This window comes from Bos javanicus, chromosome 3, assembly GCF_032452875.1.
Source record: "Bos javanicus breed banteng chromosome 3, ARS-OSU_banteng_1.0, whole genome shotgun sequence".
Classification (NCBI taxonomy): domain Eukaryota; kingdom Metazoa; phylum Chordata; class Mammalia; order Artiodactyla; family Bovidae; genus Bos; species Bos javanicus.
In genome coordinates, this window is record NC_083870.1 from 29,723,938 (window position 1) to 29,745,974 (window position 22,037).

Genomic DNA, 22,037 nt, shown 5'->3' on the forward strand with positions numbered 1-22,037 from the left:
CTTCGTATCAGAGACTGAGTTTAAATCTATCAAAGATCAAAACTAAGCAAAGAGATACCTAATGAGGAGCTGCCTAAAGCAGGTAGGTCTGATATAGATAATACAAGAGTTTCCCCACTTACTTTGAAAAGCAGGTGGACATACTATAAATGTTTGCTGGAATGGATCTGTCTGAGTGCAAATCTGGGTAGTTCCAGGCTGCAAGGAAACACCTTGCTGGGCGACACCAGGAACGGGTGCTGCAGATGATGGGTACAAAGCTGACTGGTAGTTTAGCAGGGAGACGTCGGAATTAGCCAGAGAAAGAGTAGCAGCTGCTGCAGTAGAACTGGAAGCTAGAACACTGGCCTAAAAATAAAAGGATTACAACCAGTATAAACATTTTCACATACACAGAATCTATCCAGAAAATTAGGAACAAAGTTTTAAAATGTAATGCTAACTGTCTTTGAAATAACTCTCTGCTTAAGAAATTCTTCCTATCTCTAAACTTAAGGTCAATTATAAAGTTGGAAAATAAAAAAACCAAGAATAAAAAACAGTTCTGCTCTAGTTGAAGCTATATAAATAAACCCCTACCTTTTCCTTCTTTGTAAAAAGCTACTGGATATGAGATCCCACAGAATTTCATGTGCTCTTCCATTTAAAAGGTAGAACTAGCTAAGAAATTAGGAAACTTAATGTCTTTAGAAACAAACTTAAATGTAAATATCACTGTTTGGCAAACAAATGCAAAACCACTCTTAATTAATGGAATTCACAGAAACAAAGAGATCAGTGGTTGGTGGGCAGGACAAGATTCCAGTTTATCAGATAAGTAAATTCTGAGGACCTAATACACATCATTAAAAAAAAAAATTACTGAAAACATCTTTTTATACATGTAATGAGAACTATCTAACAAAGAGAGAGTCATTTGGCTGAAGTCAGTACATGAACAGCAATAATAACTAAAGAAGCCAGGTTCCACTTATTTGACTATGCTAAGACTGTTAGCACATGACCAGTAGGTACTATCAGTCTGAAACTTCTTATGAAGCAACCATCAAAGCAAAGACTGGTTTCTTTACCTCACCCTGTACTCTTACTAGGTTTTATCCCACTTAGGTTCTGAGTTTCCAAAATCATTTACTGAATACCTGATTGTGCACTGTATTGAGTTGGTTGCTGAAGCTCATAGTTAGATTTGTGCTTGTATTTGGGGCAACGTGTGTGGTGAAGGGACTCTTGATCTGACTCACTGTATCATACATGTGGACCCTCCGTTTGCAGATCTCCATGTTCTGGAAACAAGACTTAACACTGAAAAAGAGATTAAAAAGTCAATGAAATAAAATCTCTGATTTAAGAAGGCAGCAAATAACTCAAGATAAATACGATCAATGTTTTTCCCTCCTGAGTACTTTCAGAGAAAATGAACCAAGGATCTTTCAGAGAAAATGAATCAAGCATTTTTATAACCATAAAGAGGAAAAACACACATCTAATTTTTAATCTCATGACTTTTCAATGAGAAGAAAAACCATCATTGAGCCAAATATGCAAGTACCAAAGCCACTGCTCATGTGATACTTCCATTTAGCTGTAAGATAAACAGAGAACCTGTTGAGTGTAAATCAACAGAGAACTACATCATGACAAAATGCCCCAGACCACACTATACTCACTGATTGCTATGTGGAAAATCCAGAAGGTGAGTCATTGTCACAAACTGGTGGTTAAGAGTTTTCAGAGGAGTAATTCTCTTATCTGCATCAATTGTTAGCATTTTTTTTAACAGATCAATGTATTCTCTTCGATCCGCCTTCTCTGCCAACATATCTGTTCCCTCTAAGTCTGTAGACATGTTCACCTTCCAAGGAAAATTTAGAAATACTACAGTTCATCACTTAACCTTTAACGCTGACATTTAACATCTGTGTTGTGTATATATATTTATACATATATAATATTAATATGTATGCTTTGTGTGTGTGTGTGTGTGTGTGTGTGTGTGTGTGTGTGTGAGAGAGAGTCGCTCAGTCGTGTCTGACTCTTTGCGACCCCACGGACTGTAGCCCACCAGGCTTCTCTGTCCATGGAATTCTCCAGGCAAGAATACTGGAGTGGATTGCCATTCCCTTCTCCAGAGGAACTTCTGGGAATCAAACCCTGGTTTCCTGCATGGCAGGCAGATTCTTTACCAATGTATGCGTTATATATAAATACAAATATATGTATATAGATAGATAGACCTTAAGAGAAACACCTGATGAAATTTTTTCACAATGGAAGCTCTTATACTAAAACATTCAATTTGGTACAGTTCATTGGTAGAACAAAGATGAATAAGCTCTTTTCATTCAAAATCTGTATAAAAGAGATTAAACAAAAATGACTGTTATTACTTAAATACAAGTTTCTATTGCTGAAAAGATAAAATGAGACAGTATGTGATTAAACAGAGTTTGGAATAAAAGCCCTAAATAAATGCAGTTTTTATGCAGGAGCTATTTATTCAGTAGAGAAAATGGACAAGAAAGAAACCTTCATAAATAATATTTCAAAATACTGACATGAATCAAGACTAGTTAAGCAAAAGCAAAGGAGAAATAATTCTAAAAATATCCTTTGCTAGGATTCAATCATTCTTTTAATATATGGCAGAATATTAATGTGTTTATGTTAAAAATGAAAAAAGAACCCACTAGATGATGATAAACTGAATCTATCTTTAATATAACTAATGGAAGTGTATCTCTGATTAAGGAGATACACAAATGTTTGACTTTCTGAAACATTCCATACTCACCTGAGCCATATCATCTAAACAATTAAAAATGTACTTTCGAGCTTCTTTTGACTTGATCCCAGTTTCCAATTCATGTTCTTCAGGTGTCTACAAAATACAGTTTTTAAAAAATTCCATCCGTATGATATTTCCACACTTTATTCTAAATTAAAGCCAGATTACAAAGAAACAAGTATCATCATCTTCCCAACCAGAGGTCACAAACATGAAAGTAATTTACAACCAGGAAGTCTTCCAGTAGAGATGGGACCTTGATACCTGGCCTCGCTTTCAACAGTGATAAAATAAATGTGCAACCAATGATGTAGCACAGTTCCTGAAGAATGTCGGTTAAGAACAGACACAGCCATTTTTTTCTAAACACTACTTTCAAATGAAACAATATTTCAAATGCTAACTATTTAAAAGATTCAGAGACACAGAGTACTACTGGATTAATTAAATTACTCACATTTCAATGTTTTCAAGAAAATAGGTAAGGTCTTAATATGGGCAGTTATAAAATTATGCTGTTGTATCATATTTATTGAGAATTCACTAAAAAAAAACCCCACTACTAAATTACTCTAGTTCTTCCTATCACTCAATGATAAGTAAGCACTACTCTCCATGCCCTCTTCTTAGCTGCTGATTCAAATATATAAAATAATCTCAGCCAACTGTACTGGAATTTAATGTTTTTTTTTTTTAAACTGAGGATAAGGCATATGGATACAATGAAATAATTTCTCGAAGTATTTCCTCCTGCAAATATACATTCTCACTGCCCACCCTCCTTCACCTCAATTTAATAACTAAACTTTGAATTCAAATTGAGATTAAGGAGTACAGGAATGAGTAGTATAGAACAATAAAAGTCAGACCTTAAGTCTCCATAGCGGGTACCCCAGATTAGGATCTCTGTTGAAAAACCTAGTAGTTTTTGTCCCGGCACTGAGAAGATATTCAGCTGGCAGGCCTTGTGTTTGTGAGATGTAACGAATCTGAAATGTCAAAATCATCAAAACATTGATTTGGAGTGAAAAGGGAAATTATTAAAAACTTTCACACTAAAATATTATTAGCTCTAGTCAAAAAAAAAAAAAAAGATAGGTATCACAAAGAAATTAACTATTTGATCAATACAAAGGAAATTTATCTGTAAATACATGTATTATTCCCAAGTATTTATTCAGTAACTTTCTTGCCACTACACCTGTTATTTACAAGGAAAACTCAGTTTTGAAAATTTTCTGTGTGACCCTTTTTGGTTTCCTGTAGACTTCTGATACAGAGCTCAAAAAAAGATATTTCTAGGACAGAACAGAAAGTTTTCAACAAACTATTTCATGGATTACCAAGGCTATGTTTGTTGATACATTATCAGATTCAAAAGATCAGGAAAAAATTTCTATAAGCCTCTTTCTTCTTTAGCTACCTCTAGCTCTAACTCTAGCTCCAGTCAATAGTCCCTAGTCAAATGTCCCTACACCGCCACAGAGTTTCTCTCTCATACCACAAAATTAAGCACTTAATTCAGTTTCTCTATTCCCACATCAATAAAGGGCAGGTACTATGCTCATTCATTCACTATTTATTGAACAACTACTTTGAACTAGGCTAGCAGTTCTCAAAGTGTGGTCTGGGGAACACTGAGGGGTCCCCAATATCTATTTAGGAGTCTATGAAATAGAAACTATTTTCATAATAGTACTAAGAAGTTATTTGTCTTTTTCATTTCTTTCTCACGGGTATACAGTAGAGAGTTCCAGAAGTGATGTGTGATGATGTCATTGCTCCAATGGCTAATGAGACATGTGCTTGTATATTCTTGTGCTTTAAAAGTTTCCCAGTTTTATTGTCCACACCTGTCTTTACTTTCACAATTCTCTCTATCCCACAAGGCAATTTGCTCCTTTCCCATGCGGCTCAGCTGGTAAAGAATCTACCTGCAATGTGGGAGATCTGGGTTCGATCCCTAGGTTGGGAGGATCCCCTGGAGAAGGGAAAGGCTACCCACTCCAGTATTCTGACCTGGAGAACTCCACGAACTATATATAGTCCATGGGGTTACATAGAGTCGGACATGACTGAGTGACTTTCACTTAACCAATTGAAAGGAAAATAATAGGTTTTTTTTTTTTTTACATTCCCCCCACCCCTCAGATATGCAGATGACACCACCCTTACGGCAGAAAGTGAAGAAGAACTAAAGAGCCTCTTGATGAAAGTCAAAGAGGAGAGTGAAAAAGTTGGCTTAAAGCTCAATATTCAGAAAACTAAGATGGCATCCAGTCCCATCACTTCATGGCAAATAGATGGAGAAACAGTGGAAACAGCGGCAGACTTTATTTTTCTGGGCTCCAAAATCACTGCAGATGGTGACTGCAGCCATGAAATTAAGATGCTTACTTCTTGGAAGGAAAGTTATGACCAACCTAGACAGCACATTAAAAAGCAGAGACATTACTTTGCCAACAAAGATCGATCTAGTCAAGGCTATGGTTTTTCCAGTAGTCATGTATGGATGTGAGAGTTGGACTATAAAGAAAGCTGAGCACAGAAGAATTGATGCTTTTGAACTGTGGTGTTGGAGAAGACTCTTGAGAGTCCCTTGGACTGCGAGGAGTTCCTACCAGTCCATCCTAAAGGAGATCAGTCCTGGGTGTTCATTGGAAGGACTGATGTTGAAGCTGAAACTCCAATACTTTGGCCACCTGAGGCGAAGAGCTGACTCATTGGAAAAGACCCTGATGCTGGGAAAGACTGAGGGCAGGAGAAGACAGAGGATGAGATGGTTGGATGGCATCACCAACTCAATGGACACGGGTTTGGGTGGACTCTGGTAGTTGGTGATGGACAGGGAGGTCCGGCGTGCTGCAGTTCATGGGGTTGCAAAGAGTTGGACACAACTGAGTGACTGAACTGAACTGAACAGAACACCTCCAAGAGCTTCCCGTTTGGTGCTACAGGTAAAGAATCCATCTGCCAATACAGGAGACACAAGAAACAAGGGTTTGATCCTGGGTCAAGAAGATTCCCTGAAGTATGAAAATGGCAACCCACTCCATTCTTCTTCCCTGGAGAATCTCAAGGACACAGGAGCCTGGTGGGATACAGTCCATAGGGCAGAAAAGAGACAACTGAGTGACTGAGCACACATACTCCATATGAGAATGGCTATATTTAATGATAAAATTAGAAACTTGTAAGCAAGGATATCTTACTTCTTCTCATCTCTCCTCCCCAAAAACTTCAGTTTTAATTATTAATGCAATGTATATTTATAGACATAAGCTATATAAACGGAGCTGTTTGGGGGTCCTCAACAATTTTTTAAGAGTATAAAGCAGAGGTCAATCTACAGGGCAAACCTGGCCTGCTAGCTATCACAAGACAATTTTAGACAGGAGGATATTACCCTGAGTCTGTGGGACATACCTAACTGGAAGCCGAAATAAAGCATTAGCAAAATAGAAAAAAAAATTTTTTAATTGTGAATAGGAACACTTTAAATGTGAACTTCTTTTGCATACACAAAGGGTGAAATATTATGTAACATCCAGGGTAAAATCTGTACAATTAAATACTATGCAGACATTTTGAATGACAGAAGTATATTTATTGACATTGTAAGAAAGATATTTCATAACATCCTAAATGAAAAAGCAGATTACAAATTAAATATAACCTCACTTAAATTACACTTCCCTGATTCTAAGAGGCATGTTTTCTCACAGTAACATCTTTGCAATTAGGATATGTGTTAACAACTGATAGCCATGATAAATCATGGTTTAATTGAAAGCATTCTTTCTTAGAGGTACAGCAAAGTAGTGCGTCTCTCAACCAATGGTGTCTTAGATTTGATAAACACAATGTGTATGTTCCTCTATATCCGTTTATATTTGCAACATAACTATATGCAGTGCATATTCCCTCATTCATTCTTTCAGTAAGTACTTACTGAGCCAGACAATGATTTTCAAAATAAACATGGCTTCTGCCCTCATAGACCCTGCAGTCAAGTGAAGGAAACAGACGCTGATGTATAATTCAAACTGAACAGGTATCTTGAAGAAAATAAATAGGCTTCTACAAAAGGAACCTGCCCAAGATGGAGGCTTGGTGAGGATAAGGTCCTTGAGGAAGTGACACTTTAGCTAATAAATGAGCAGGGACTGACTAAATGAAATAAATGAGTGGTGGAGAAGCTTTCCTAACTAAGAGAACAGTATGCATGAGGGCCTGTGCTAGAAGGAAACACTCTTAACCAGTGCTGAAATAATGCCAGTGGGTCTAGAGCAAGAAAAGCAAGAAGTGGTGTGAAAGCAAATCCAGAAAGGGAAAGAAGAAGGGGAGGAACAACCCACGGAGGGGCTCAGAGGCCATATTAAGAATTTAGTCCTTTATTCTAAGTGACAGGAAACCACTAAAAGAGCAGAGGAGTGGGATCATCAAATTGGTGTTCTGAAAAAAATCACTCTGGACAAAAGACTGGAGGGAGGCCAGAGGAGATAAAGGGAGGTTGTCTAGTAGCCCATGTACGTGATGGAGACAGACTGGACTAGGGTAATAGCAGTAGGAAAAACCTGACTATACTCAAGAGGCATTAGGACACAGATGGTCAGGCGATGCATGTGTGTGCACATGCACACATACACTGCGAAACTACGCTTTCCTTCATAGAATTTATCTCAACTGTCCTATTTAATTATTTGTATAATTATCAACGTCTATTTCCCATCACCAATATATAGGCTCCACGAGGGCAAGGATGATGTTTTATTCAGTGCTGTGCCCCACGTAATCAGAGCACCTGTGATACAAAGTAGGTACTCAATAAATGTATAAAGAAAATTAACAATTAAATGTGTAAATAAATATAAAATATACCAAAATGTAACAGGTTACCTTGGAGGGGTAGAACTACTAAAGCATGAAATTTTTGTCTCTTGGCTCACTGCATCTTTTCTAATTTTTCTACAATGAAGCACTTACAAAATTAAAAAATTTTAATACCTGTTAAAGTAGAATGGGAACTATCATACAGATACTGCTTTTCACATAGCTTAAAATAAAGCAACAAGAGCCCCACCTTTATGTAAACAGAAAGTGTTACTGTCATTTGTTATTTTAAACAACTGAAATGTTTCCAACAAAGTTGATGCTATTAACTAATATCTGGAAAGGGTACACACATTTGACTTTAAGACTCACAAACATTTGCTGTAAAATCTCAACTTTAGCATTTCCAAAAACGCCACAGCTGATATCATACTTAACAATGAAAGACTGCTTTCCCCTTAAAATCAGGAACAAGACAAGAAAACCGACTCTTGCTATTTCTATTCAACACTGTACTAGTGTGGTTCAGTGCAAAGCAGCCAGGCAGGGGGAAGAAAGGAATCCAGATTGGAAAGGAAAATGGAAAATTTATTTGTAGATGACACGATCTTCTAGTTAGAAAATTGTAAGGAATTCATCACAAAAACTATCAGAATTAGAGTCATTAGAAAAAGAGTTCAAGAAGGGTGCAGAATACAAGAGTACAAAATTCACTGCATTTCTATACACAACCACTGAACAACTGAAAATAAAATTAATAATTCTATTCACTATAGCATCAAAAAAAGAATACTTAGAAGTAAATTTAACAAAAGAAGTAAAAAAACTTGAACTCTGAAAATTACAGAACACTGCTAAAGAAAACCTAAATAAACCTGATCATGTTTATGGATCAGAAGCCAGTATTGTTAAGATGGTGATACTTCCAAAAGTCATCTTCCGATTCAAGCGATCCCTAAAAAAAATAAATAAATAACTTTCTTGGGACAAAACAGAAAAACCCACTCTAAAATTCATATTGAATTTCAAGGGACCCTGAATAGCCAGACCAATCTTAAAAAGAATAGTTAGAGGATTCACTCATAGCTCAGTCAGTAAAGAATCTGCCTGCAATGTAGGATACCCGGGTTCAATTCCTGGGTTGTGAAGATCCCCTGGAAAAGGAAATGGCAACCCACTCCAGTATTCTTGCCTGGAAAATCCCATGGACAGAGGAGCCTGGCAGGCTACAGACTACGGGATCTCAAGAGTTGGACACCACTTAGCAACTAAATCACCACCACCTGAGGACTCACAATTACTGTTTTAAAAACTGACTGCCACAAGACAGAGAAAGACAAATACAAATGATGTCACTTACATGTGGAACCTAAAATATGACACATATGAGCTTATTTACAAAGCAGAAATAGACTCAATGACATAGAAAACAAACTTATGGTTACCAAAGGGGGAAAAGGGATGAGAGGGATGAATTAGGAGTTTGGGATTAACAGATATCCCGTACAGGGAACTATATCTATTATCTTGTAATAACCTATAATAGAAAAGAGTGTGGAAAAAAAAGTACACACACACACAGGAATTACTCTGCTGTACACTTGAAACTAACACAACATTGTAAATCAACTATACTTCAATTTAAAAAAAAAAGAAAGCTGACTACCAAACTATAGTAATCAAAATGGTATGGTACTGGCATAAGGACAGATACAGGATATAGGTCAATGGAAAAGAACCAACAACTCAGAAATAAATCATTACATTTATTTATGGTCAACTGATTTTTGACAAGAATGCCCAGACAATTCTTGGGGAAAGACACCTTTTAGAAAACAGTATTAAAAAAAAAAAAAAAGAAAGAAAACAGTATTGAGATAACAGAAAATCCACATGCAAAAAACTGAAACTGGATACTTTCCTCACCCAATATTCAAAACTTGAAATGACTCGAAAACCTAAATGTACGAGCTAAAACCATAAAACTATTTGAAGAAAACATAGGAAAAAAGCTTAATTTGATTTGCCAATGATTTATTAGATATGATACCACAAGTATAAGCAATAAAAGGAAAACTACATCAAAATTTAAAACTTTTGGGTAAACACTATCAACTGAGTAAAAAGACAACCACATGGAATAGTAGAGTATGTAGAAATCATTTATTTGATAAGGGATTAATAATAAGAATACAGAAAGAACTCCTGTAGCTCAATAACAACAAAAATCCAAAAATGGGCAGTGGATTTGAACAGGCTTCTCCAAAGAAGATATACAGATGCCCAATAAGCACATAAAACAATGCTCATCACCACTAATCATTTAGAGAAATACAAATCAAAACCCCAAAGAGATATCACAACATATCCATAAGAATGGCTATTATTTTTTTAAAAAAAGAAAGAAAATAACCAGCCTTGACAATGATGAAGGATGGGGAAACTGGAACATTGCTGGTAGGAATGTAAAATGGTGTAACCACTGTGGAAAGAAGTTTGTTGGTTCCTCAAAAACTTAAACACAGAATTACCATATGACCCAGCAATTCTATTGGGTTGGCCAAAAAGTTCTGTAAGATGTTACAGAAAAACTTGAATGAACTTGTTAGCCAACCCAATACTTTTAGCTTTACACCCAGAAAAAGTCAAAGTGTTAGTCACTCAGTTGTGTCCAACTCTTTGCAACCCCATGGACTGCAGCCCACCAGGCTCCTCTGTCCATGGAATTCTTCAGGCAAGAGTACTGGAGTGTGTTGCCATTCCCTTCTCCAGGGATTGAACCTGGGTCTTCTGCATTATAGACAGATTCTTTATTGCTGAGCCACCAGGGAACCCCTTTAATACCCAAAGGAATTGAAAACAGGGACTTAAACATTTGTTTAAGGCAGGAAGAGAAGGGGATGACAGAGGATAAGATGGTTGGTTGGATGGCATCACCAACTTGATGGACATGAGTTTGAGCAAGCTCTGGGAGTTGATGATAGACAGGGAAGCCTGGCATAGGGTCCATGGTGTCACAAAGAATCCGACACAACTGAGCAACTGAACTGAACTGATACATAGCACCATTATTCATGACAGCCAAAAGGTGGTAACAACCCAAGTGTCCATCAACAGATGAACACATTAAAAATGTGGTATATATATATTAATACATTTATACACAGACACATATACACACACACAATGAAACACTAACCAGCCATAAAATCAAGTTCTGATACATGCAATAGCATGAATGAAAAACATCATGCTAAGTAAAAGAAGCCCATCACAAAAGACCACATATTGTATATAATGAATAAAATATACTAGAAGGGGCAACTCTAAAGAGACTGAAAGGAGTCCCTAGGTGGTAGTGGTGGGGCAGTTAGCAGACAATGGGTACTGACTGCTAATAAGTACTGGGTTTCATTTTACAGTCCTGAAAATGTTCCAAACTGATTGTGGTGATGGTTCACAACCCTGTGAACACACTGAAAACCACTGAGCTGTACACTTTAAATGGCTCAATTATATGGTATGTGAATTATATCCCAATAAAGTTGTTTAAAAAAACCTCAGCTGTAGGAATAAAGATCCTGCCTCATGAATCTTTGTATAAGCAAGGATACCTCAAGATAAACTATCCCCAATCCTGCTCTACAACAACAACATCCGATTTATCCATTATTCAGCATGGGAAAAACAACTTTCTCCTACTACCCATAGTTTCAATCTATACACCAGGCAAAAATTCTCAAAACCACCAGATCATTTCTTTACATGATAAGCCCCCACTGTACCTTAGCTTCTAAATCTAATTTTACTTGGTTCCACTTCCTAGGAACATTACAATATAATCTGTTTACTAAGTTTGAAGAGATGCCACAAAACAGCTGGCCTAGGAATGGCACTTTGGAGGCTATAATTGCTTGGAGCAAGGTTTCTTAATCAGGGGGTCCATGAATTCCCTAACTTTGTATATAAGACACTGTGCACATATTTTCCTGAGAAGATTCACACCAGATTCTCTAAAGAGTTTAAAACCTAAAGGAGAGAATTACTGAATTGGTTCAACTAACGGTGGTTTTCCATCATTTAATCTCCCTCACACTTATTTGTGGTTGTTAAAATAAGGAAGATGGCTCCTGGCTATAAGGTGGATGAAAGACTGAAAAATTAAAAATTACAAAACTCAACTGGTTACTTATCAAATGAGCAACTCATTGTTTATGTCAGACTCTGATAACAGGAAATACTGAAGGCCAAAAGAGAAGGAGGCGGCAGAGGATAAGATGGTTAGACAGCATCACCGACTCAATGGACGTGCCTTTGAGCAAACAGTGGAGGGGACAGTGGAGGACAGAGGAAACTGGCGGGCGACAGTCCACGGGGCTGCAAAGTGTCGGACAGGACTCAGTGATGGAAAAAAACAAACAGCAACAGAGACAAGTCCAGAGGGCCAAATTTTTAGAAATTGGTAAATGCTACATCTACTCTAAAATGGATCTAGGTTGAATAAGGGAAAACACTATTTTACTCTTTTTCCTATTAGAAATTCAAAATAACCATTCATTTCTTTAAAAAAAAAAAAAAATCCAGAAAACAACAAAACAAAACCTCGTGTATCTACTGTGTCCCAGATACAACGTTAACAGTTGAGGATACACTGATAGAATCAAGCAATCTCTGCCCTCAAAGAGCTCACAGCATAGTAGTTAGAACTGGCTTTTTGAAAGAACAAGAAATGAGAATTCACAATTTTATTCCATGGCAAAACTTCTCCCTTTAGGACCAGTTTCTTAGGAAGCTGCAGCATATCTTCTAAAGCTTGTCTATTCTGAAACACAGATCATTTATTAAAGTAACTTTCAACTCTTAACGACTTCCCTCCTAAATCCTATGTTACAGAGACCTAACACACACTGCAGCTTCCGGGGTCCAGTGTGTTTCAGATGCAGAGAGTAATTACTTTAGTGTGTGTCACATGTAAAAGGAAATAACAGCACTGAATGAGCCAAAGTTCGCTCTTAGAATTCCAACCTCACATCCTTACACTACTTTTGTATCTTAACTCACAAGACACATTAGCTAACTAAAGTTAAATCTCACTACAGGTCTGGAAAAGTAGCAATCTAAAGTAATACGAATAAAATCCTTCTTAAAAGTACAGAATTGCAAATATAACTTCCAGACTAAAAAGCAGGTAGACAAAATTTCATTCTTTAAAATTTCATTATTTCTAATTGGATTATTCTTTCCCTGCAATCTAAATACTTCACTAGTAAGTTCTATTCCTCTAGCATCTTTCACCAGTTAACTACTTGCTTCCTATCGCTATCCAAATAAACACTCTTACCTGATCATATTCTGAAGCACCAGGATAAAGAGGCCATCCCAGGAACAGCTCTGCTATCACACAGCCCAATGACCACATATCAATAGCTTCACAAAATGGTAAGCCAAGAATAATTTCAGGGGCTCTAGCAAAAACAAAAATAGCAGATTAAAAAAGATATACACTATTTGGGGAAATTGTGTTGCTACTATTGTAGTATCAGTAAAGGTATACTGATTTAATGAACTAAACACAATCTTGGGTATAAAATCTGTAATTTGAAACTCTTAGCCCTAGATGTGTTTCTTGAATTTCAGAAAGGTACTACCCGTGTATAAACTACAAACTGCATAATAATCCCTATAGAGTTCAGGAAGCATCACATAATCAAATACATTAATATTTGTATCATGATACAAATACATGATATTTCTGCAACAAAACATATGAGCAATCACACTAAGCCAGACAAATACCTTTAACAGCCTTACATTGATTCAAGTCAGGTCTTGCTAATAATAGCTTACACCAAACTTAGAAGAAGATTTAGTTTTGAAAGCTTTCTGAATTTTGAAAATTTAGCACTTTTTATCCTTAGCACCTTTTTAATTACAGAAAAATCAATGAAGTGTCCTGACCAATAAATACCTCTTTGTGACAGATATGCCTTCTATAGAAATAATAGTGGTTCATACCCTAGTTCCATTATTTAAAAGCTGCAGGCAATTAATTTCTCTGTATCTCATGTTCCTCATTCATAAAATGGAGATGAGTACCTACTACACAGGGCTGTGGCAAGGTTTAAATAAGTAAAAAAAAAAGATGATAATGATGACGATGTTGTTGCTCAAATATTAAAGCTCTTGATCAGTGTCTAGCACACAGTAAGCACTATGAAACTGTTAGATAAAACAATGACTATTATTATTACATCATCATTTTTTAAAAACTTTGAACTCTCTGTGTGCTTTCAGAAATATTTTTTGATTAATACTCCAGTGAGAAACCCAACCCCAGGGAACCTTAAAGAGAAGACTGCAGTAATATCATACACTAAGAGCTTTATATATATATATGAATACATCCAAGGCAAAGTCCCACTTGCAGAGAAGGAAACAGATGCAAATAGATTAAGAAATTTACCCCAAATCTTATAATTAATAAATGGCAGAGCTAGAATTTGAATTCTAGCAGTCTAGCTCTGAAGTTGAGTAAATTGTACTATTACTATCTCTAAGTAAGCAAAGTTAAATACATACCCTGACATGAAAAGCCAACTCACTGAAAAAGACCCTGACGCCGGGAAATATTGAAGGCAAAAGGGGAAGACGGAGGCAAAGGATGAGATGGTTAGGTATCATCACCAACTCAGTGGACATGAATTTGAGAAAACTCCGGGAGACAGTGAATGACAGGGAAGCCTGGCATGCTGCGGTCCTTGGGGTCACAGAGAGTCAGATATGACTTAGCGACTAAGCAATAACAACAAATACATACCCATCTATATACATCTATTTGGCATTGTGGTATACATGGTGTTTTCCAAACTGTGACAAAGAGATAAATGGATTCAAAAGGGGGATAATAATAATAAACGACACGTATGTAGGGCCAAGTGTGCACCATGCACTGCTCCAGGTTCTTTATAAATATGGGGTTTACTTAATCCTGTTTACAACAATCTTATGAAAGTATTATCACTGTTGAGCCCTCAATTACATTATGCACATTTTTCACATTTTAACATCTCTGAAATTGAGACTCTTGCAAATGACAGTATATTTTAGTTTAATAGCAATGTTTTTACTTTATTAGTACATAAATAATATTTCATCTTATAATCAATGGTGCCTTGCTTCTACATTAAAAGTATCATTTCTATTTTAAAGATAAAGAAACTGGACGCTGATAGGTTAAGGTGCTCAAGGCTGGCCACCAGTCAGTCTGGGTCCAAGAACTGAGCTCTTAAAACACTTTATTATCTCCAAATAATTTCCTTTCCTTCTAGTAAGTCCCAGAATTTGAATCTGTAAGGACACTCCAGATCCAGATCCCTCATTTAACAGGAGCTAAATGGAAAAGCAGATCTCTCCATCAGGACCCATCTCATAGCTGTCTCCTAGCAAGTGTCCCAAATTTTCCCTTTCAAGCAGTACGTGTTTATTGTTGCACTGTGTGTATGCGGAGGAAGAGGGAAGGGGACAAATATTGAGTGGGGAGGGTATAAAGATATTTCTTTTAATAAGAATATTACTTTCCCAGAGTAATTTTCTAAACAGCCCCTAGAAAACAGGGTAAATTAGAGGGCTCCAATAGCGTAAGATCCCAGCCTGCTGGGACCTACACTATTGGACCAGAAAGGGCAGAACCACTAATACCATCAGGTTTTGTTCCATTTGATGTGCACTGTGTCTTTTTTAGCCAAAGAAAACAACTTTCAAAAGGGACATTCCTGCTGCAGGTGGCTAGAGACCCACATTACTGATGGAATTTCAGAGTTCAATTAAATACAAGCATGTGTCATATTTGAGAGCATTAATAAACTAGAGGGTTAGAAACATAAAAGCCTTTCTAAAATGAAAAAGAAAAAAATTTTTACTTTCACCGAGCAGACTCATTAATTTCTAAGTTCATGACAGTGCCAAAAATAGCTGGCAGGGAGAATGCAAATGGCTTTGTGCCAAAATAAAAACTAGGCTTAGAACATTCCTAAACATCAATTGAAGAGCAGCAGATTGATTTTGCCATTCCCACTATACCAGGAAGACATTTCAAAATCTGAGAGGTAGGTCATAGGGAGGGGCCAGGCTACCCAATAACTTACTTTTTTAAAAAGATAGCCATAACATGTGATAACTGTTAGGCTTCAAAGGCTTAAAATTTCAGGGAAATTAAGAAAAATGCCAATCCCATCCCCCAAATGCCATAAAACAAAAAACCCCTGAAGATTGGCTGGAATCAGTTTTTCCATTTGGTCTTCCTCTGCTTCTAGGGTAACAAAAGCAGCTAAGTATTTTGAGCTAAAGCTCACTCAAAACCGTTAACTCTGCCACTTCTACTATACAAAATGGTAAGTATCAAAAGAAAAACTATGAAAGCAGTAAAAATAAAATAAGGCTGCTCAATCTACTGAGGACTTTTCACTATCATTAGAGGCTCAACATGTTAGACTTATGTAAACTCTAGGAAACAAAAAGACTGAAGCTATATATATATATATATTTTTTTTTTTTTTAATCATTTACAGCAGGTTCACCTCTAAAGACAGAATGTTTTAAACTTTGAATTCAGATCAAAATTCTTTCTAAGATTCTCATTATGATACATCTCTCCCCTTGGCATCTATTATTTCTCAACCCTTCAATATAAACTAGACACTGAAAGTCTGGTTCTACCTCATCTATATAATAAGTTACTCACTCTTCTAGGTTCTTATCAGCTCTGACATTCTAACAACTAGGCAGTAAAAAAGATTACACACAGAAAAAAGAAAAACAAACTAGCAACCTTGAGTAGAAAAATGGCATTAATTGTACTTTGGACATAGTGACTCTCTTCTTTGAAGATACATTTTGACCTTAAAGAACAAATACTAAACAGGGTCTAACTGCTATAACCAGGTGGTAGAAATAGCAATCTTCATCTTCTGATTTCCCAACTTCAAACTCCTATAAATTGAAAAATTCCACTTAAATCATAAAGCTCTGTTTCACTACAACCCAGAGCAAGCTGAAGTTGGGATAACTTAAGAGCACAAATCATTCTCTGCTCATTTTCATGAACACTCTTGTTTCATCCCACCCATCTGAGAGGCATCAAACCAAATAAGAGATGTTATATAAAATCGAACTTCCTGCATCTGTAGCTTAGATGTAACTGTGGTTTCAGTGTCAAACGAAATTGTACTGCTTTCTGTCTAGGATAAACTAACGATTATACACTGGAAGTGAGAAACAGATTTAAGAGACTATATCTGATAGACAGAGTGCCTGATGAACTATGGATGGAATTTCGTGACATTGTATAGAAGACAGGGAGCAACCCATCCCCCAAAAAAAGAAATACAAAAAAGCAAAATAGTTGTCTGAGGAGGCCTTACAAATAGCTGTGAAAAGAAGAGAAGCAAAAAGCAAAGGAGAAAAGGAAAGATATTCCCATTTGAATACAGAGTTCCAAAGAATAGCAAGGAGCGATAAGAAAGCCTTCCTCAGTGATCAATGCAAAAAAATAGAGGAAAACAATAAAATGGGAAAGACTAGAGATCTCTTCAAGGATTTAGAGATACCAAGGGAACATTTCATGTAAAGATGGGCTCAATAAAGCACAGAAATGGTATGGACCTAACAGAAGCAGAAGATATTAAGAAGACGTGGCAAGAATACACAGAAGAGCTGTACAGAAAAAATCTTCACGAACCAGATAATCACGATGATGTGATCACCCACCTAGAGCCAGACATCCTGGAATGTGAAGTGGGCCTTAGGAAGCCTCACTACGAACAAAGCTAGTGGAGGAATTCCAGCTGAGCTATTTCAAATCCTAAAAGATGATGCTGTGAATGTGCTGCACTCAATATGAGAGCAAATTTAGAAAACTCAGCAGTGGCCATGGGACTGGAAAAGGTCAGTTTTCAATCCAATCCCAAAGAAAGGCAATGCCAAAGAATGCTCAAACTACTGCACAATTGCACTCATCTCACACGCTAGTAAAGTAATGCTCAAAATTCTCCAAGCCAGGCTTCAGCAACATGTGAACCATGAACTTTCAGATGTTCAAGCTGGTTTTAGAAAAGGCAGAGGAACCAGAAATCAAATTGCCAACATCCGCTGGATCATCAAAAACGCAAAAGAGTTCCAGAAAAACATCTATTTCTGCTTTATTGACTATGCCAAAGCCTTTGACTATGTGGATAGCAATAAACTGTGGGAAATTCTGAAAGAGATGGGAATACCAGACCACCTGACCTGCCTCTTGAAAAACCTGTACGCAGGTCAGGAAGCAACAGTTAGAACTGGACATGGAACAACAGACTGGTTCCAAATAAGAAAAGGAGTACGTCAAGGCTGTATATTATCACCCTGCTTATTTAACTTATATGCAGAGTACATCGTTGAGAAACGCTGGGCTGGAAGAAGCACAAGCTGGAATCAATATTGCCGGAAAAAACATCAATAACCTCAGATATGCAGATGACACCACCCTTATGGCAGAAAGTGAAGAAAAACTAAAGAGCCTCTTGATGAAAGTGAAAGAGGAGAGTGCACAAGTTGGCTTAAAGCTCAACATTCAAAAAACAAAGATAATGGCATCCGGTCCCATCACTTCATGGCAAATAGATGGAGAAAAAGTGGAAACAGTGATAAACTTTATTTTGGGGAGCTCCAAAATCACTGCAAATGGTGACTGCAGCCATGAAATTAAAAGAAGCTTACTCCTTGGAAGGAAAGTTATGACCAACCTAGACAGCATATTAAAAAGCAGAGACATTACTTTGCCAACAAATGTCCGTCTAGTCAAGGCTATGGTGTTTCCAGTGGTCATGTATGGATGTGAGAGTTGGACTATAAAGAAAGCTGAGCGCCAAAGAATTGATGCTTTTGAACTGTGATGTTGGAGAAGACTCTTGAGAGCCCCTTGGACTGCAAGGAGATCCAACCAGTCCATCCTAAAGGAAATCAGTCCTGAATATACATTGGAAGGACTGATGCTGAAGCTGAAACGCCAATACTTTGGCCACCTGATGCAAAGAGCTGACTCATTTGAAAAGACCCTGATGCTGGGAAAGACTGAAGGTGGGAGGAGAAGGGGATGACAGAGGATGAAATGGCTGGATGGCATCACGGACTCAATGGGCATGAGTTTGAGTAAACTCTGAAGTTGGTGATGGACAGGGAGGCCTGGCGTGCTGCAGTCTATGGGGTCGCAAAGAGTCAGACACGACTGAGCTGAACTGAACTCAAACTGAAAATATGCTTTCCTTATCTAGACCTTGTCCTTCCATACATAATAAAGTGATCTCAGCTCTAAATAAAGGCCAGCTGGCCTGTTCAAAATGGAAAAGCATTGAGCTGTAACCTTTGTGTCTAAAACCCAAGCCCCAAAGACAGCAACTTTTCTTGGAATTAATCTATATTTATACTTACAGTAGGTTAGGAAATAAAGTATTTTCATCCAGCCACACCTATGGCCAACAAAAAAAGCACAGTGGCAAAAACTTATGTCAACTGATAGTATTCTGGCATGTTATCAGCAAGGTGAAGCAATGTGAACTAAAAGCGGGGCCAGGGGAAGGCTGGCTCTGGAGCCAGAATGCTCCACTAGTCAAAAGGATTACAGAGAATTTTTCTGAAAAGACAACAGGGTAAGGATTTAATGGACTCTAATAAAGCAACAATGCAACATGAAGAGGACCACTGTGGATAAAATTAATGATAAAAAAGGAATCCCTGAGCTGCTATTCCCCTTGCCTTAGGCCCACCATCAAGTATTACTGTGATATAGCTTTATAAAACTATAAAAAGAAAAGATAAAAATAGACAAGGTGGACTGGAAGACAATACTGTTGAGATATCGGTACTATACAAGATGATTTGCAGATTCAGTGTGATCCCTATCAAACACCAAGGAGTTTTTTTCAGAAACAGAAAAATCCATCCTAAAATTCATATAGCATTTCAGGAGACTCCAAATAGCCAAAACAATTCTGAAAGAAAATAAAACCAGAGGTCTCACACCTTCTGATTTCAAAACTTATTACAAAGCTACAAGTAGTCAAAAAAGCATGGTACTGGCATAAAGACAGACATTTAGAACAATGGAACAGAATAGACAGCCCATAAATAAACCCTCATATTTATGGTCAGAGGATTCTGACAAGAGTGTCAAGACCATTCAATGGAGAAAGGACAGTCTTTTCAGCAAATGGTGCTGGAAAAACTGAATAATCACATGCAGAAGAATAAAACTGGACCCATACTTCATACCATACAAAAATTAACCCAAAATGGATCACAACCCTAACTATAAGAGCTAAAGCTATTCAAAGAAAACACAGGGGAAAAGCTTCATGACATTGGCTTGGCAATGATTTCTTGGATATGATACCAAAAATACAAAGCAACAGCAACAAAAAAGACAAAATTCATCAAAATTTAAACCTTTTGTGCAAATGACACTATCAAAAAGGTGAAAAGGAAACCCCACTGAATGGGAGAAAATGTCTGCAAATCATGTATCTGACCAGGCATTAATACCCAGAGTATATAAAGAACACTTACAACTCAACAACAACAACAAAAGAAAAACAATCCAATTCAAAAATGGACAAAGGACTTGTCCAAAGAAGATGGCCCAAAAGCACATGAAATGATATTAATCATCACTAATTATTAGGGAAATACAAATCAAAACTATCTGAGATATCATTTCACATACATAAGGATGGCTATTATCCAAAAAAAAGAGGGAGAGAGAAAGAAAATAACAACTGCTAGTATGTGGAGAAATTGGAATCCCCATGCACGGCTGGTGGGAATAAAAAATCATGCAGTGGCTGAGGAAAAGTTTAGTGGTTCCTCAGCTTAAGTAATTACCATATGAACCAGCAACTCTAATTGTAGTTTTATACCCCCAAAAAAGTGAAAACACGGACTCAAACACTTGAATATGAATGTTCATTACACCATTATTCACAATAGCCAAAAATGTAGAAACAATCCAAGTGTTCATCAACAGATGAAAGATAAGTCAAATGTGGTATATACATGCAATGAAATACTCAGTCCTGAAAAGGAATGAAATTCTAATACATGCTACAGAATTTCAGAGATTAACCTTGAAGACATTATGCTAAGTGAAGTAAGTCAGACCCAAAGGACAAATACTGTTTGATTCCACTTATCTGCAATATCTAGAACAGACAAATTCACAGAGACAGAAAATCAGACAGAGGTAACTGGGGTGGCGGGTGTAGGAGGATAGAGTAGTTACTGCTTAATGGTTACAGAGTTTCTGTTTTGAGCGATAAAAAAAATTTGGAGGGACTTCCCTGGTGGTCCAGCCATTAAGAACCTGCCTGCCAATGCAGGGGACATGGGTTCCATCCCTGGTGGGGGAACTAAGATTCCATGTGTGTTTGTGTGTGTGCGAGTGCAAGCTTAGTTGCTCAGTCATGTCTGACTCTTTGTGACCCCACTGACTGTAGCCCGCCAGGCTCCTCTGTCCATGGAATTCTCCAGGCAAGAATACTAAAGTGGGTTGCCATTCCCTTCTCCAGGGGATCTTCCCAACCTAGGGATCAAACCCAGGCCTCCTGCATTGCAGGCAGATTCTTTACGGTCTGAGTACAGTGCAGATCACATGCACCTCGGGGCACCTAAGCCCAGGTGCCACAACTAATGAACCCACACACTGCAACTGGAGAAAAGCCCAAGCAACTATGAAGAGCCCGCCTGCCACAATGAAGATCCAGCAGAGCCAGAAAACAAAATTCAGAAGCGGACAGCGGGGAAGGCTACAGGGCACTGTGTAGGCACTGCATAACACCGAACGGTACGTGTTAAAGAGCTAAACTTCCTTTTGGGTAGGTTTTACCACAATCAGAAAAACAAAAAATATATAGATGGCGTATTTTCTGAATCCCTGCACAGGTTAAAATATCCTTGTATTTTTTTCACATGTAATATAAAATTCTTAGTTCAGAATTTCTATTCCCTCAAAATTTATTAGCCAAACATAAAACTTGACAAAACTTATTCTGGGGGTTATCTTTATTACTGTTTCACTTCTTGACTGGGTGTGTGTACAATCTGTTTAATGCATGACCATTAAAATAAATATCAGATTCCCTAAAATTAATTAATAACTAGACAGATAAATGAGGTACTGAGAAATAAAAATTCATATAAAGATTTTCTCCTTTCAGTAATGCTCCTTGATTATAGTACAGACAAAATTCTATATACTAGCATTTAAGTTCTGTTTCAATAATTACTATGTATTGAAAAGGTAGCTTTATTAGAAGTATCAATATGGAAATATAAATCACTGAAGTATAAAGTGCTTGGGTCAAGGCCATTTTAGGATAACCAAATGAGTTCA

General features: G+C 37.2%; 1 protein-coding gene across 2 annotated transcripts in view; it reads right to left on the bottom strand.

The window, feature by feature from the left end:
• HIPK1 (homeodomain interacting protein kinase 1) overlaps window positions 1–22,037 on the bottom strand; it is a 54,037-nt gene that overhangs the window by 19,565 nt on the left and 12,435 nt on the right. The window contains exons 4-9 of one of the 2 annotated variants that reach the window (XM_061410535.1): window positions 12,960–13,083; window positions 3,655–3,774; window positions 2,792–2,878; window positions 1,668–1,852; window positions 1,140–1,302; window positions 123–348 (exon numbers count right to left, since the gene is read on the bottom strand). In XM_061410535.1, the coding sequence (XP_061266519.1) occupies window positions 123–348; window positions 1,140–1,302; window positions 1,668–1,852; window positions 2,792–2,878; window positions 3,655–3,774; window positions 12,960–13,083 (905 nt within the window). Of the gene's footprint in view, window positions 1–122; window positions 349–1,139; window positions 1,303–1,667; window positions 1,853–2,791; window positions 2,879–3,654; window positions 3,775–12,959; window positions 13,338–22,037 lie in introns of those variants that run through there. The other variant, XM_061410534.1, reaches the window with a different exon arrangement.